The sequence below is a fragment of the Gopherus flavomarginatus genome, chromosome 5, assembly GCF_025201925.1.
Source record: "Gopherus flavomarginatus isolate rGopFla2 chromosome 5, rGopFla2.mat.asm, whole genome shotgun sequence".
Lineage (NCBI taxonomy): Eukaryota > Metazoa > Chordata > Testudines > Testudinidae > Gopherus > Gopherus flavomarginatus.
Window position 1 is genome coordinate 12,392,907 of NC_066621.1, and position 17,889 is coordinate 12,410,795.

Sequence of the window (17,889 nt, forward strand, 5' to 3'; positions counted from 1 at the left end):
AAAACCAACAAACTTCCAGAAAGTGCTTCATTTTCTAAAAAGGCCATTTTTTTTTTTTTTACCAACTCTGTTGAACATGAGTAAGGCAGTGATTCTTAGGCTGATCTATGGATAGCTGGTTGGTCATATGATGGTGTTTCCTCCTTATTTCCACATTAAAATGTTTAAAAATACTTCCCTATTTTTTTAATTTTCTACATAAATAACTGCTGAAGGTTGCCTTAAGGGTGCTACCTAGCCACGAATGGGGAGGACAAAGTGGGGGCAGGTGAGCAGGAGGTGTTGCTGGGTAACAGGAATGCGGCAACAGGAAATGGGAAAAGACAGATCTTCATAAAAGTGTCTCTAGTAGAGTGTGGTCTGCAGGATGAAAAGAGTGGAGACTCCTTGACTTAGGAGTGTGGCTCAGAGATGCTTTCAGCAGCAAATTATTGGTGTGTTCCCCGATGACCATGTCACATTAGACTACCTTCAGCCTAAAAATCCAGCTTGTTTGTTTTCTGTAGACAATTAGAGATAATTAAAAAATCGAGCTAAAATTAATCTGAGGTCATTAAGAAAAGCTATCTCACAAGCAGGATACGTTAACTAGCATTAATTGATCTTAAAAATACAAACAAACAAACAAAAAAAACAGGCAGGACAACATATTGTCTCATTTTTCTTCCTTGCTGACAGTCAATTTGTCATATATGCAGAGCAGTGGTTCTTAATTTATCCTTGTCTGGGTCAATTTCATGGTATTTCTAAGGCTCTGATCCTGCAAGGATTTATGCACATGAGGAGTGTCATTGCTTTCACTGGTGCAAAGTTAAGTGTGTAACTCTTTGCAGGATCAGTCCCTTATATGATGAGCTTTCATAGAACGGAAAGATGGCTAAAAATCATCCACCCCAGCATCAACATTCAACGTCAGATAGTCAGCAAGTTTATCTAAATATGGCATATTTTAAGTATTGTTCACATGATTCTTCCTTTTATGCATTTCCTATATTTGCTCTCAGAGTCTGATTTTTTTCTTCTTTTTTTTTTTGTGTATCTGTTTTTCCCCTGCCAGTCACAGCCACAGGGCTCCCAGCGTGCACTCGCCTCTGCATTTGCTTCCCTTTCCAATTTCTCCTGCTCCCCAGACCTATTGTTTAATTTTCAGACAGGCAGCCACAGCCCTGAAATACTTCCAAAGCTCCCTCACTATACACATGCTTACACACATACATACACTCGTTCACAAAGCTTTAATATACAAGAATTTAACAAGGGGGATAAATGACAGTTTCTTCATGGTGGGGAAAGATTTAAAACCACTCTAGATGAGTTGTTCCCCATTACTAGCTTGTGTCATGCCCAGAATTGGTCTACCTGCTGGCAGTGCTTTGGTCTGTCTCTTTCTGTGCCAGAATGAGAACAAGGAAACTTAATCCAATGTTATATATTTCAACTCAAACTGCCACTGCTGCTTTATTAATCTAGCTGCTTTTGATTGCAGATGGCACGTCTCCTATTATCCATGGCTTAGTAAATATTGAATTTGCCTTGTGCCTTGGTTTCTGTACGTGCAATGTCGCTTTACAGGTGCAAAACTGAAGACTGACCAACATGCAAAATACTAGCCTCCAGCGCTTGTTTTTTGAAAGCAAATTGTGGCTGCAAATACATTTTTCTCCATTTAAGATGCTAATATCCAGAGGCATGCATGAGGGATACTGGGAACCCTACTGATATATCAATCCAGTCTTTCCACTTAACTCAAATGGTTTTAAATGTACAGAATGAACCTTTTTTCTTTTTCTTTTTTTCTTTTTTATCAGCATGGAAATCTGTTCTTGGCCTCTCCCAAGCTCAGGATGTTACAAAACAACTTTTCATACATTATCTGCTTAGTCCAATGATTGGAATAGAGGACTGGGAGTCACGGGACTCCTGGGTTCTATTTCTGGCTCTGCCATTGACTTCCTGTGTGACCTCAAGCAGCTTGCAGCCTCTCTGTGCCTCAGTTTCTCCCTCTGTAAAAGGCATATATTGTTGCCCTTGCGTTTTAATGAATATGCTTTTGCTGTTCAGCATTTTGATTGTTGCAGTGGGAATTAACTCTGTTTTGTGGGTATGCAGTGTTGTAGCCATGTTGGTCCCAGGATATTAGGGAGAGGTAATCTTCTCACCTACCTCATCTCTGTGTGGTGGGTGAACTCTGCACACAGAACTGATGGCGCCAGGGCTCTTGCCATAGCCTCCCACCCAACTCTGCCCCCCCACTGCTATCGCTACCCTAGCCTACTCTCTTGCACTATGAATGGACTAGGCAGAGACCACCCAGCTTGTTCTCACGTGTGACCTGAGTTAAGATTTATAGTTGGGTCTACAGAGGTGAAAGGGCTAGCAGCACGGTAACTCCCTGCACCCCCCAGCCTGCCTCTTATCCTCCTCAACCTCCAATCCAGTACTAATGTGCTAAAGCTACAAGTTGGGGCTGGTTCCTCTGCTGTCTGAATGAATCTGTTACGAATCCTTTCCGCTACTAGCTTTTAATTGATTCTACATACCTTGGGGAAATCCTGGTCCCATTGAAGGCAGTGGCAAAGCTGCCATTCACTTCACTGCGACCAGGGTTTTACCCCAAACGTAATCAATCAGATAACCTAGAACCTTGGACCACAATTTTCAAAAGTGGCTAGTGATTCTGGGTCTCAGACTTGAGACACCTTTATGGTGTTTGAAGTCAGGCTCCACAAAAGGAGATAACTAAAATCACTCTGTGATTCAGAAAAATCTCAGCCTTAGTATTCAGAAAGTCGGGGGAGGCTCTTGAGGACCCCCTGGTTCCGTTTGAAGGCAGGCAGCGAGACAAGTCTCTGTCGGGGTTTCACCCAGGTATAAGAATAATGAGATAGGAAATCATATTCCCTAGTCGGATAACTACTTAAAGGAGAAATCTGAAATTTCACATTGTCCATTTCAGAAAGTGCTCAGCTATGAAATTTAAAAGCAAATCTCAAACTCCTCTTTCTCTGTCAGGGCTTCCCCCCACCCCCATCCTGTGCTGCTGTAACAGAGGCTTCTCAGCAAATGAGTTTGGCAGCTACTCAGATGGTGAGGAGGGGAATTGTTCACACTGGGCACTAACAGAAAAGAAACATAACTCACAATATGCAGAGAGGAGCTCTGAAATTGCACAAATTATTCTATTTTATACTTTAATTAGTTTGAATTAGCAATAGGAATAGATGCATAAAATGATCCAGTGAAGGGTGAAATGGAAAAAGGGATACGGTATAGAGTATCACTTTATTATTATAGAGTTTGCAGGAAGTAAATGTAGAAGGCACAGAGACTCTTCCCCTTCTGAGGCATTTTCCTCTGAACACAGACATGAGGATTTGTCAGGGATGGGTGGCAAGTCATTTCATGCAGTGCTCGCCATAGACATATGCTGTGTAAGTGGCAGCTTAGGGCCTTTAAGGTCCTGCCCTGACTCAAATTGGCATCTTACATCCATCCCACTTGGCAGCGGTACCAGAGTGGTAGAAAACTGCAACCCAGTCTACCACTTGTCTCGCCCTGACAACATCTTAGTTCCCTGATCTTGTTTGGACTCCGTCCAATACCAGCTTAGTATTACATGGCTGAAATGTATGGCTAAAAGGAGATTGAAAGGTCTGAAACCAATTCAGAACCATCTGAACTTTTTAAATAAAACTCTAAGCAAACTTTTTTTCTTGAGCTTCTGAAAAGTTTAACAAAATGAGATTGATAGGCTAGTTTTGACTCCGTTAAGTCTCGGCACTTGCTGGTTCCCATCCAAATTGGAAGGAGAAAAACAAAGCAATAAGCACCATTTCCTGCAGTAATTCTGACATGAAGGAGGCAAGAAAATCTAGCCTGATTTCTAGCCTAAATTGCTAAGTAAATTTAACCCAGTGGGGCCCTAGAACCCTCCTGCAGAATGAAGTTCTACGGGGAGAAGCAACCCCAAGTGACATCCTTCTTCCCCCAAATGGGTTGGAGATTCTGTTCTATTCAGGTTCTTATACTGCACCGTTCCCCATAGTCCTAGATCTGGAACTATTCAATATTTTCATTAATGACTTGGATAATGGAGTGGAGAGTATGCTTATAAAATGTGCAGGTGATACCAACTGGGAGGGGTTGCAAGCACTTTGGAGAACAGGATTAGAATTCAAAACAGCCTTGAGAAATTGAAGAATTGGTCAACAAGGCGAAATTCAATGAAGACAGAATAAAAGTCCTGCTCTTAGGGGAAAAAAAAATCAAATGTACAACTGCAAAATGGGGAATAACTGGCTAGGTGATAGTGCTGCTGAAAAGGATCTGGAAATTATAGTGGATCGCACATTTAATATGAGTCATCAGTGTGATGCAGCTACAAAAAAGGCTAATACCATTCTGGGTTGTATTATCAGGAGTGTTGTATTTAAGACATGGAGTAATTGTCCTTCTCGACTCCACACTGGTGTGCTGTGTCCAATTCTGGGTGCCACACTTTAGCAAAGATATGGAGAAACTGGAGAGAGTCAACTGTTCTCCATGTCCACTGGCAGTAGGACAGGAAGTAATGGGCTTAATCTGCAGCCAGGGAGATTTAGGTTAGATATGAGGAAAAACATTCTCACTAAAGATAGTTAAACTTTGAAATAGTCTTTTAAGGGAGGTTGTGGAGTCCCCATTAGTGGAGGTTTTTAAGAACAGCTTGGACAAACACCTGTCAGGGATGGTCTCAATTTACTAGGCATCTGGACTTGATGTCTACTTGAGGTTCCTTTCAGGCCTACATTTCTATGATTCTGTAGTGCATGAATGCCTTCCAGGCATGCATCAAGCAATGTAACTAACATTTGTCCTGTATGGGTCTTTCCTCCTTGAATGAAAGGAGTGAGATTCTCTAACATGATCATTTTGTCACTCTGCATAATTGATCTGGGAATGTGGGTTCCAAAAGTAACTCTTACCAACATGAACGTGTCTTGTAAGTAACTCCTGCAAGCCCTGACAAGGAAATAGCACTCTAACAGAGTGGAGAGGGTGGCATAGAGTGAATAGGATGAGAATATTTAAATAGTGATGGTACGAGCAGTTCTAATGCAAGAATACAACTGGAACTCAAAATAATAGAAACCCTGGACCCTCACCCATTTAGATTATAAACTTTTTGAGAAAGGGAATGTCTCGCTGTGTGTATACAGCACCTTGTACTACAGGGCCATAACCTCAGCTGAGTCTTTTTATTGCTACTGTAACGCTCACACACACACACACACACACACACATATAAATCATAATGGTGAGAATCCATTTCCAGCCAGACTCTTTAAGCTTTTGAAATGTTCAGGGGAAAGTTTCTACAGGCTCCAGCTGGGCAATGAAATAGTTGACAAACCCCAGGAGAGGTGCCTATGGCAGTGTTTCCAGTTGGTACTAAGTGTAAATGTTGGAGATGGTTGGAAAATGGGGGTGGAAATTGTTTGTGAATTCCTCATCGCCACCGTTTTCCCATCAAAACTTACTTTTTAATGGAAACTTGCAGATTAGCTCAAGATAATGAGCCAGAAATATGTGTGTGTGTAGAGAAGAGTGTGGGAATTCGGTTATGAGATCTCAAGGGCTTTGGATAACTGAGCTCAGCGTCCAAACCTTTGGAGGTTTCTGTACTGAAAACCCAGAGGCTTTTGACATCGAACCATCTCTGTCCTAGGTTATAAATTCAGAGCAGCCCTGTGTTAAGGTCTATCCTAAAGCAAGAATCTTTACTCACATAAGGAGTTGCTAGAGCCCAAGCCCCACAGCATCTCTGACATTCTTCAGGGGCTGTTAGATAATTCTGGCATCTCTGGGCTATCCTGATGGGGGAAAGCAGCTCCATTAATAATCTTCTATTTATTCTAGAAATCCAGGAATGTGCCAGGTAGACTAAACATTCTGGCTTCCCTTCTCCACCTCGAGGCTTTAGGGAGCAGGGGAGGGGGAAGGCATCATGCCAGTAACAGCAGTGCCCAGTGCTTAGTCAGGGGCTTTGAACCAGCCAAGTTTGTTAGTGTCCAGACGGAGCAGGAACACAGTGTTCAGCGGACCTGGAGGGTGAATGTATGATGGGAAATAGGCAGAGGTCCCTTTGGAATTCCTGTGGGGACACACCCACATCCCCAGCTCCAAGCATTGGGGTTTTAGACTTATTTTATCCTGAATGCTTTGGCGAGGTTCTGTAGTGGTTAGAACAGGACGGCTGGAAATCAGGATTTCAGTGTTCTGGTCTGGGCTCACGTGACTGCTCATTTAACTTCTCTGCGTCTCAGTTTATCCATCTATGAAAGAGAGAACGCGCTTACCTGATTCATTTTTGTGTTGTGAGACCGAACTCACTTCCTCTATACGGTGTTGAGATGTGTTTCTGCAAGGTGGTATAGCTGAGCAAAGTACTGTCAGCCCCATCTAACTACTTAAATCATTATAGTATCTGAGTGTGTCATAGTCCCTCGTAACTTTATTCTCACAATACCCCTGTGAGGTAAGGAGTGTTACAATATCTGTTTCACAGGTGGGGAATTGAGTCAAAGAGAGATGAAGTGACTTGCTCAAAGTTACGCAGGGAGTCTGTGTCAGAGCCAAGAATTCAACCCAGGTCTCCTGACCCCCAGACCTGTGCCTTAACGACAAGACGAACTTTCCTGTTTCTGTAACTTGTGGAAATGACACACAGCAGTTTCTCGGTCTGGTAAAAATGTCTCATGGAATGTATATCCCTGTTCAGAGGGGGCTGAATCTTTCCAAGCCCACCAGCTTTAAACCAGCCAGCAGCTGCAGACTGGCAGTTCCACTACCTTTTCAAGCTTGGCTATTCTGCAGAAGCAGAAAGTGGAGGAACCTGATGATTCTATTTTTCACTGCCAAACAAAAGGTTAAAAGGAAACAAGCATGCAGCAATAAGTGGGGGCGGAGGGCTGCGATGTAGCCACGCAGCCTGGGGAAGACTTGGAAGATGCTGAGTGTGACCAGGCTAAGAGACCCCTGGGATTCCTTCCCCTTAGTCATGCTGAGTGAGACTTGGCTTGGAAAGTGCTCTTCATACTCATTTTTTTCTTTCCATTCCTTTCTCTCTCTCTGTAACTGTGCTTATCTGCTGGTTGAGAAAGGAACGTACACATGATTTCTCCAGCTGTCATGGCTGTCCCACCCTTATCTATCTTTGATACTTATATGGCCCCCAGCACCGTAATATCTGAGCACGTCACAGTCTTTTTTAATGTGTTTAGCCACACAACAGCCCTATGACATAGGGAAGTCCCATCATTTTACAGATGGGAAAACTGAGGCAGAGAGAAGCTAAGTGTCTTGTCTAAGGTCACAGGAAGTGTGTAGCATAGGAGGAAACGGAACGCGGATCTCCATACTCCCAAGCTAGTGTCCTAACCAATAGACCACCCTTCCAGTCTTAGCAAAAAAATACTGCAGTATTCCACAGTGATGAAGAGCTGTGCCTTTAGGACAGAAGGGAATGTGCAAGGGTTTGTTATGGGGAATAGCTTACAACACTTTTGTCATATGTGAGCACAGCCTCTCCAGATGCATAGTCATTTAGACAGAGGCTTTAAAAATGTGGTTCTTTTTAAAAAATAAACTCTTCATAAACTAGTGATTCCAACACACAAAATCACTTTGAAACCATTTACTGTTCTCCAGCTAATCCCAAACTGCATGTCACGTATGGAAAGTGCTTCCAGAAATGGTATCTTTCTCTATCCCCAGTGCAAACTTTGAGGAGAATTTTCATCGAGCAGATAATTTAAACCTTTTTGGAAAAATTTCAAACTTTCCAACTTCCTTTGCATGGGTTAAAATCAGCTCAGTCAAATTTCAAGTGAGTTGGTACATCTTTCTCCAGTTTTTCTTGTTCCCTCCCTTCCAGCCAAAGAAACAAGTGCAGTGAATCACACGCACACAAACAGGAAGCTGATGTGAAAGGGAATAGAGTGTCGTGCAACTGGCCAGATGCACAAGCACTACAGCTTGTATGTTCTCTTTTCTCTAAAACAGCTGGAACTGGCCGCTGCCAGGGGCCTGTTACCAGGCTTGACTGAGCTATGGTCTGATCTAGTATGGCAACCCCAATATTTCAAGTGAGATTTCATATGCATCACTGCTGCCAGGTTGTATCTTTGGATCGTAATAGATTTTTTTTTAAATTAGTACCTAAACTAAAATAGTTTTTTCCAAACCTCCTTGAACTTTAGCTCAGCGTGGAACCGAACCTCCCCTTGTTTTTCTGTTGAGAAGCCAAAACTCCAATGGGCTGAGGTTTTGCAAAGCCAAAACCTGGCCTTTTTGACCTGTCCAAGCTATATACAGCACGTTTCATAACTCAGATATTCCAAAACTCTGTGCAGAGCCACAAGATTGTGACACTGGCAGTGCAGTGACTCTTTAGGCCTTGATTCGGACCCTGAGAGCCGGCAGGGTTGATTTACCATGCTCACAGAGGGCTATGTAATTGGGCAGGGCCAACATCTAAAATCCAATCTTCTTGGCATGATTGCTCAGCTCTCTTTGTTTGATGGAAATGGGTGATTTCTTTAAATCCAGGAGACTGCAGAGAAAAGATTATGCTTCAGATTATGGTTATCGTCATACTCTGAGGATTGCCAGCCCAAAAGCAAATTTATCGGGGCACTCAGCTGTGGAGGAGTCACTCCAGGCATTTCAGAGTTGTTGGGCAGCTCCCAAAATAAATGCTGCTTTATACAGTCTTTGTCAAGAGCAAAATATTATTTTACATATATATCACTGACACCAAAGTGCTCATGTGTGTCACAGAACAAGCGGTAAGAGATTATCAGGCCCTAGAGGGAGTCCAAAACACACACAGGCTTTAGGTGCCTGGTCTGGTTTATGTGATATCAAGGCCGGCACTTCCATTAGGTGACCCTAGGCGGTCACCTAGGGTGCCAGGATTTGGAGGGCGGCATTTTGTGCCCTCCCCACCGGGCACACGGGAGCTTCCGCTTCCACTCCCATTGCGCCGCCGAAGAAGGACCTTCTGCCGACGTGCCGCAGGAAACAGCGGCAGGCAATTGTGCAGCTCAATGGCTGCCACTGTCGCCTGTGGCATTTCGGCAGAGGGTCCTTCTTCGGTGGCGCGATGGGAGTGGAACCGGAAGCTCCGACGCGCCCCCTGGGGAGTGCACAAAATGCTGCCCCCTGAATTCTGCCAAGGGCGCCAGAAACCCTGGCGCTGCTCCTGTGTGATATTTAAAGGTAATATCAAAGATGTGCCACCAAAGACAGTCACACATCCTCTTTCTGTTTGGCTCTTCTTCAGAGTTTGTCTATCCAGTTTCTCTTGCAACACATTTCCCTGTTTCATGCCCTTCTGTCTGTTTAATTAGTATTCACGTTCCCTTCAAATGGAAATCAAGTGAAGTCTTCAGAAAGCTGAAGTGACTTGCATTATTAGCACATCACATGGGTGGGATGGGTGCCTGCTGTTCTGTCATGCATGGCAGTGAAAGATTTGGAGGAGTCCAAATTAGGTTTTCCAAATGAACTGAGATGCTCTGTGAAAATAATTGAATTAAAAGAACCGTTCAAAATCCCAAAGAGTAAATGTATGGATTTAAGTAGTACATATCAGCAGTGAATCAGAAGCCAAGATTGGAACAAACCTCAAACATAAGGGACAGTGGGAGGAAGATTAAAAATCTTAGATCTGGATACAATTTCATAGCTCTGCTTTATTTGAGCCCTAGGTACTTTTTCAATATTAAAGACTGTTTGAGGCAGATACTGGCTATTTCTTCTCTTTGTACAGTGCCTAGCACTATGCTGCCCTGATCCAGGACTGGGGTTGCTAGGCAGGGCCGGCTCTAGCCATTTCGCTGCCCCAAGCACGGCGGCATGCCGCGGGGGGGGGGCGCTCTGCTGCTCACCGGTCCCGTGGCTCCGGTGGACCTCCCGCAGGCGTGCCTGCGGATGCTCCACCGGAGCCACGGGACCAGCTGACCCTCCACAGGCATGCCTGCGGGAGGTCCACCGGAGCCACCTACCACCCTCCTGGCAATCAGTAGAGCGGTCCCCGCGGCATACCGCCCCAAGCACGCACTTGGCACTCTGGGGCCTGGAGCTGGCCCTGTTGCTAGGTGCTGCTGCCATACAAATAATTAAATCAGAATCATATGACATACAAAATGGCCAAAGTAAACTATTTGCTCATAAAGCACTGTGCCACTTTCACTAACAAGTCAGTGACGCTGGCAATAACAGTAAACCCTGAGCCAGCCTGCTGCACCCTACAATCTTCCAGTGACAAATGCTCAGAGAAAAGGTGGGGTTTGCAGCATGCCTTTGAAATTAGCAAATCCAGTCCCTGGTAGGTCAACCCCCTTGAAGAGCGCTTGGTGTTGTATACCACTCCAGTCTGAGCACCGCTGATGATGCAGCAATATGGCCAGCCTTTAATACTCTAGTTAATGAATGATATTTTCATTTTCTTCTCTACAAAATGCTGGTTGACTGTTTCTTCCTCCCCCCCCACACACACACACCTCTTTAAGAGGTGACTCATAGGGAGACGACTTCTCCCAGTGCTATTAGTATCCTCATAAGAACATGATAAATATTTTTATGTGGGGTTAAAAAAATAACTCCTCCTATGTCTGAGACTGTGTGAGAGCAGGCAAATGTTCATACCCACAAAATGAATTAGCTTAAAACCCTTCCTTTTAGAAAGAGCTGACCACACAGGAATATCATGCATTTGGAGAAACAGTGCTAGAAACATCATTCCTTTGACAGTAAGAGAGGAATGGGCACTCTCCTATCTTTGATTTGATTTCTCCACATTTAGGTCTGTGTTTTAAATGTGCAGGACTTTGTAGGTAGCAAGGAATTTGGAGAAGGTGTCCTCCTTATATACCATTGTGGCATAAGGGGATCTGGTTTTGATCCAATACAGAGTTTTGGGTTAGTGTTTCAGCAGAGGACGCAGACATTCCAGAGGAAGCAGACAAAGCCATTACAAACCACATTAAGGTGTTGATCCAGCACAGTACTTAAGCACATGCTTACTTTGGTTGTCCTATTGGCTTTACAGAAGTGCAGCATGACTATAGCCTTGAAGCCCCAAAATCCCACCTGTTCTGCAGGGTGGATCCCATTGAATAACATTGAGTTACTGTTCCACATGGAATTTTAAGGCTCCAGCGCTATACAGCAATAATACAGTTCAGCTGAGTCCAGGTTCAGTGTCACTGAAAGGAGAGGTGACAATGTCATTCCAACTCCAGTTGGTGAATTCATATTTTTTCTTAATGGCCTGAATTAAAGCTGGTTGGGTACCTAAAACTATAAATTGTTCTGGCTTAGGTTATTTGAAACAGGATCCTTAATGCTATAGAAGTCCAGGTTTCATTTCATTTTGCACTCAGCGTAATCATATTGATGGCAGCAGTGTAACATTCTTGAATTATGGGTGACAAGAGAGAAAGAAGGCATCTCCTTAGCTCCCTGATGTTATTGTCTCTGGGTTCAGAACGAGATGTGTAGGCTCCAGGCTAGATTGTGTAAATCTCGTTAGAAAGCCATTCCCAGCTAATGAAACCCTGGGAGAGAGGGATTTGGCTTCCCAGCCCTCAGCCTTATAGCAGAGGCTGGGATAAATCCATCTTCAGTTGTGTAAGCTGCTCTCTTCTCTCCCCCATCATATGCTTGTATTTATTGGTGAAGCCCAGATGCTGTCATTGTTCTTTGAGATCAGCTTCAGGTCAGTAATTCATCGCCTACGCTCCTTAGCAGATTAAAGTGGCAAACAGTTTATTTCTCTCTTAAAACAAAAGACTATATAAAAAAAAAAAAGTCTCATCCAGTCTGATTTCAAAGCATTACTAGCTAACTAAATAAATAAATGAATGAAGTCACATTGTGTAAGCCATCACCACAATTCACTTGGCAATATGTATAAATTCAAGGGACCAGAGCTGTTAGGAAAACCATTTGAAACAAAGTATCCTAGATAAATGTGTCTCATCTTTCATTATCTGTATAGGCTGTGAATGTGCCTGCTGTAGAATCAGATCCCATTCAGGGTTGTGTTTAGTTGGATTCTGCATTGTTGTTAAGCCCTGATTTACCAGCTCCTTTTGTGTAAAGTAGGATTGACTTTGGCCTTTGTTTTTCTGAGTCCATTGGGGGTGGGGGATAGTTGTGTGTGCTTTATGTTGCATTGTTGGTCTTATTAATATTATAATTCCTAATGAACAACTATGAACACAGTGATTTGCTTTCAGATCCAGACCACACACAAAGGTTCTCTGTAGATTTCTAGGAAGAGTCAGGGAGCCCAATGTCAGGATACCTAGGGGTCACATTGTCATCAAAATAACTGCAGAGTGGTCTTTTAGCTTGTCCTTGTGACATGCTTGCTCTTATGGATGCAACACGGCACTGCAAACATTGAATTGGGTGTATTTTATTTCTCTCTTCAGTGGTGTTTCTTCTCTCTCCTTCCTTTCCTCATCTTCCCTGGCTAATGGGAAGGCATAAGGGAGATTTTTTTTTCTTGCCCCACCACTAGTTTGTCTGGAGTTCTCAGTGCTTCCTCCCATGTCTGTCAGTGCTTCAGTACACCCGAGAACAAGAGAGCTCTGGTCAAACCTGCAGATCTACAGGAACAATATGGAACTCTTGAGCCATCCCTGCTCTAACTAATGACCCATAGACACTTACGCCATCCCTATATGAAGAAAATATTGTATTAATCTACAGCAGGGGTCGGCAACCTTTCAGAAGTGCTGTGCTGAGTCTTCATTTATTCACTTTAATTTAAGGTTTCGCGTGCCAGTCATACATTTTAACGTTTTTAGAAGGTCTCTTTCTATAAGTCTATAACATATAACTAAACTATTGTTGTATGTAAAGTAAATAAGGTTTTTAAAATGTTTAAGAAGCTTCATTTAAAATTAAATTAAAATGTAGAGCCCCCCTGGACCAGTGGCCAGGACCCAGGCAGTGTAAGTGCCACTGAAAATCAGCTTGTGTGCCGCCTTTGGCACGTGAGCCATAGGTTGCCTACCCCTGATCTAAAATAAGGATCCAACACACAAGGTTATAACTGAATCACTGGAGCATTTCAGACAATTGCTATAGACTGCTGTTGTATTTTTTAATAAGCAAAACTAGTTACATCTGAATATAAGTCTAGAAACTTGTGAAGTGGCAAACGGTGGTTGGTGGAAGTAAAGCTGGTTTTGCTTGCCAGCCATATAAAGAGGAAAAATATATAAGCTTTCCATGTGCCAGAACAAAACTACATATGACAGCTCAGATAAAAATCCATTACAGAAAATGCATCCAGGCCCTTCTGGGATAGCAGGGGCTGCTGGAATATTTGCATTGTTTGCATTCTCTTTACCGCCTGTTTGTCCCAGTGAATGCAGGGTATCCTTTGCCTATAATGAAGGCGCTGAAGTTTTTAATAATCTTTTTAAAAACACTAACTAATCTTTCATAATGCTTTACAGTCTCATGTTCTGTAACTGAATGCGTTTTTATTTAGAAAATAAAATTTAATGCCACTTTGGATTTCCAGTATCAGAGGGTAGCCGTGTTAGTCTGGATCTGTAAAAGCAGCAAAGAATCCTGTGGCACCTTATAGACTAACAGACGTTTTGGAGCATGAGCTTTCGTGGGTGAATACCCACTTCCTCAGATGCATGTAATGGAAATATCCAGGGGCAGGTATATATATGTGTGCTAGCAAGCAAGCTAGAGATAACGAGGTCAGTTCAATCAGGGAGGATGAGGCCCTGTTCTAGCAGTTGAGGTGTGAAAACCAAGAGAGGAGAAACTGGTTCTGTAATTGGCAAGCCATTCACAGTCTTTGTTCAATCCTGAGCTGATGGTGTCAAATTTGCAGATGAACTGAAGCTCAGCAGTTTCTCTTTGAAGTCTGGTCCTGAAGTTTTTTTGCTGCAGGATGGCCACCTTAAGGTCTGCTATAGTGTGGCCAGGGAGGTTGAAGTGCTCTCCTACAGGTTTTTGTATATTGCCATTCCTAATGTCTGATTTGTGTCCATTTATCCTTTTCCGTAGAGACTGTCCAGTTTGGCCGATGTACATAGCAGAGGGGCATTGCTGGCATATGATGGCGTATATTACATTGGTGGATGTGCAGGTGAATGAACCAGTGATGGTGTGGCTGATCTGGTTAGGTCCTGTGATGGTGTCGCTGGTGTAGATATGTGGGCAGAGTTGGCATCGAGGTTTGTTGCATGGATTGGTTCCTGAGCTAGAGTTATTATGGTGTGGTGTGCAGTCACTGGTGAGAATATGTTTCAGGTTGGCAGGTTGTCTGTGGGCAAGGATTGGCCTGCCACCCAAGGCCTGTGAAAGTGTGGGATCATTGTCCAGGATGGGTTGTAGATCCTTGATGATGCGTTGGAGGGGTTTTAGCTGGGGGCTGTATGTGATGGCCAGTGGAGTCCTGTTGGTTTCTCTCTTGGGTTTGTCTTGCAGTAGGAGGCTTCTGGGTACACGTCTGGATTGGATTGGATAATTGGATTTCCAATTATTCTTCAATTGGACTTTGAGGACCCTGATGTCTTTGTTATTTCGATATGCACAAAAGATGGCAACATCAGAACAGCCAAACAAAAAATTATTTCCATTGCTGATTACTAGGAATGTGGTGAAATATGAAGACGTGGGGCCAAATTCATTCCTGGCATATTGAAATATGTGGAGCATTATACCGGCAGCGAATTCATCCCACAGACTCCCAAGTGTGCTGGGAGAAATTACAGCAGCAGTAATAGAGATGAAAATGAGGCAAGTGTGTCCCTGCCATGTCCATAGTATAAAGAGCGCTACTTTTTTTATTTATTATTGTTCAGGATAGATTTGTAGTTCTGGTGAAGGGTGCTGCATTGACAGCACTAGAGCATGGCTATAGCATAGCAGGGACCACGCTTCTCCAACACACTGATCTGTCTACGATGATTCAGGAGCTGCCCGCAATTCTGGGTGATGTAACACAATCTGTTAATTTCAGGGGGATGGGACACCATCCCCGAAGCTCAGTTACATGAGAGGTTTTAATGGCAGCACACTTTGTGTGCTGGGAGAAGGCATGAACACAGCCACCAGGCAGACATTTAAAGGCCTTCACTTCGCCACTGTTAGATTTCCTGTATGATTTTTTTCCCTCTCCAGTAAATCAGGTAGGGATCTTTGCTAGGAACAAGACGTTCAAATAAAGGTCAAGTGAGGAGTTCATTTAATTTTAATTTATGCTGTAAAAACCTAAGGGAGTTCCTAACTGGCTAAAAACTTTTCACAGAAATAGTCATAAAGTTTGCCCTTGGCTCCTAGCTTAGTGTGACATGGGCACTGGAAAGAAGTTTTCTTGGAGCTTCATGGAAGCTTTCAAAAATCCTTTTATCCCTGTCCTTCAGGAGAATAAAAGTATAAACACAAAGATTTGGAAATTAAGAGGAGCTGCTTTATTATTAGTTTCAGAGCAAATTAGATACAATTAACTCAGGCCTAAACAGAGACTGGGAATGGTTGAGTCATTACACTAATTGAATCTATTTCCCTATGTTAAGTTCTCCTTACGCCTTCTATGGGTCATCTTAATTATCACTTCAAAAGTTTATCTCCTGTTGATGATAGCTCATCTCAATTGATTAGACTCTTCCTGTTGGTGTGCATACTTCCACCTTTTCATGTTCTCTGTATGTATAAATATCTCATGTCTGTGTGTTCCATTCTATGCATCCGAAGAAGTGAGCTGTAGCTCACGAAAGCTCATGCTGAAATAAAGTTGTTAGCCACAAGTACTCCTGTTCTTTTTGCTTTATTATTAATAGCCTTCGTTTACCTATCAGGAATTTTGTGTAGCATCTACTGATATATTAGGCCTGGTCTACACTATGCATTTAAATTGATTTTAGCAGCATTAAACCGATTTAACACTGCACCCGTCCACACAACGAGGCCCTTTATATCGATATAAAGGGCTCTTTAAACCAGTTTCTGTACTCCTCCCCGACGAGAGGAGTAGCGCTGAAATTGGTATTACCATATTGGATTAGGGTTTGTGTGGCCGCAAATTGACGGTATTGGCCTCCGGGCAGTATCCTAGAGTGCACCATTGTGACCGCTCTGGACAGCAATCTGAACTCGGATGCACTGGCCAGGTAGACAGGAAAAGCCCCACGAACTTTTGAATTTCATTTCCTGTTTGCCCAGCGTGGAGCTCTGATGGTGGTGATGCATGGCCGGCGCTTCCATTGAGGTGAACTAGGCAATCGCCTAGGGAGCCAGGATTTTCATGGGGCGGCAATTTGCCGGGGGGGGGCGGCAGGCGGCTACGGTGGACCTGCCGCAGCCTTGCCTGCGGAGGGTCCGTTGGTCCGCGGCTCCGGTGGACCTCCCGCAGACACGGCTGTGGTATCTCCACCAGAGCGCGGACCAATGGATCCTCCACAGAAATGGCTGCGGCAGCTCCGTGGGAGCGGTGCACGGGGCGGCGAAATGGCCGTGTGCCTAGGGCGTGAAAAACTCTAGCGCCGGTCCTGTGGTGATGCAAATCCAAAAAGAGCTCTAGCATGGACTGTACGGGAGATACTGGATCTGATCGCTGTATGGGGAGACAAATCTGTTCTATCACAGCTCCGTTACAGAAGACAAAATGAGAAAGCATTTGAAAAAATCTCCAGGCTATGATACAGAGTCCACAGCACAGTGCTGTGTGACAAGTGTAACGGAAAGCCAAAGAATCAAATGGACGCTCATGGAGGGAGGGAGAGAGGGAGGGGGTACTGAGGACTCCAGCTATCCCACAGTCCCCGCAGTTTCCGAAAAGCATTTGCATTCTTGGCTGAGCTCTCAATACCTGTAGGGTCAAATACATTGTCTGAGGTGTTTCAGGGAATATGTCGTCAATTTACCACCCCTTCCCACCCCACCCCACTCCCCCCGTGAAAGAAAAGGGAAAAAAATCGTTTCTTGACTTTTTTATATGTCACCCTATGTCTACTGCATGCTGCTGGTAGATGTGGTGCTGCGGCACTGAATAGCAGCATCCTCTCCCCTCCCATCCCTGGTGGCAGACAGTACCGTACAAAAGGACTGATAGCTGTCCTCATCAGCCCGTGAGTGCTTCTGGCTGGCCTCAGGTGAGGTCGGCCGGGAGCACCTGGGTAAAAATAAGAATGACTCCCGGTCATTCCCGGCAGATGGTACAGAACGGCTGGTAACCGTCCTCATCATAGCAACTGGGGGCTGAGTTCCATCAGCTCCCCCCCTCCCTTTCATGTCTAAAGAAAAGATTCTGTACTGCCTGGACTATCATAGCATCTGGAGGCTGCCTCCCCCTCATTTTATCTCACTAAAAAGTCAGTGTTTCTTATTCCTGCACTCTTTATTACTTCATCACACAAACAGGGGGACACTGCCATGGTAGCCCAGGAAGGTTGTGGGAGGAGGGAAGCAACGGGTGGGGTTGTTGCAGGGGCACCCCCTAAAATGGCATGTAGTTCATCATTTCTGCGGGATCTGACATGAAGCGGCTGTGCTCTCTGGTTCTCTGGTATACTGGTTCTGTAGTACACTTGCACTATATTCTAGGCAGGACTGACTCTATTTTTAGATAAACCATAAAGGAGGGATTGACTCGGGGAGTCATTCCCATTTTTGTCTTTGCGCCCCCTGCCGACCTCAGAGAAAGGCCAGCCAGGAGCACCCATGACAGCAGCAGATGGTACAGAATGACTGATAGCCGTCATCTCATCGCCAATTTACAATGGCACAGCAGACGGTACAGAACAACTAGTAACCATCTCTGCTACCTTGCAAAGGCAAATGAATGCTGCTGTGTAGCACTGC

The 17,889-nt window shown here is 44.1% G+C and overlaps 1 protein-coding gene across 2 annotated transcripts in view; it reads left to right on the top strand.

The window, feature by feature from the left end:
• Nucleotides 1-17,889, top strand: part of PLXNA2 (plexin A2) — a 322,697-nt gene that overhangs the window by 153,580 nt on the left and 151,228 nt on the right. Inside the window, exon 5 of one of the 2 annotated variants that reach the window (XM_050957072.1) lies at nt 12,486-12,548. The exons of the other annotated variant lie outside the window; for it this stretch is intronic. Coding sequence (XP_050813029.1) covers nt 12,486-12,530 — 45 coding nt within the window. The 3' untranslated portion in view covers nt 12,531-12,548. Of the gene's footprint in view, nt 1-12,485; nt 12,549-17,889 lie in introns of those variants that run through there. 2 annotated transcript variants of the gene reach the window in all.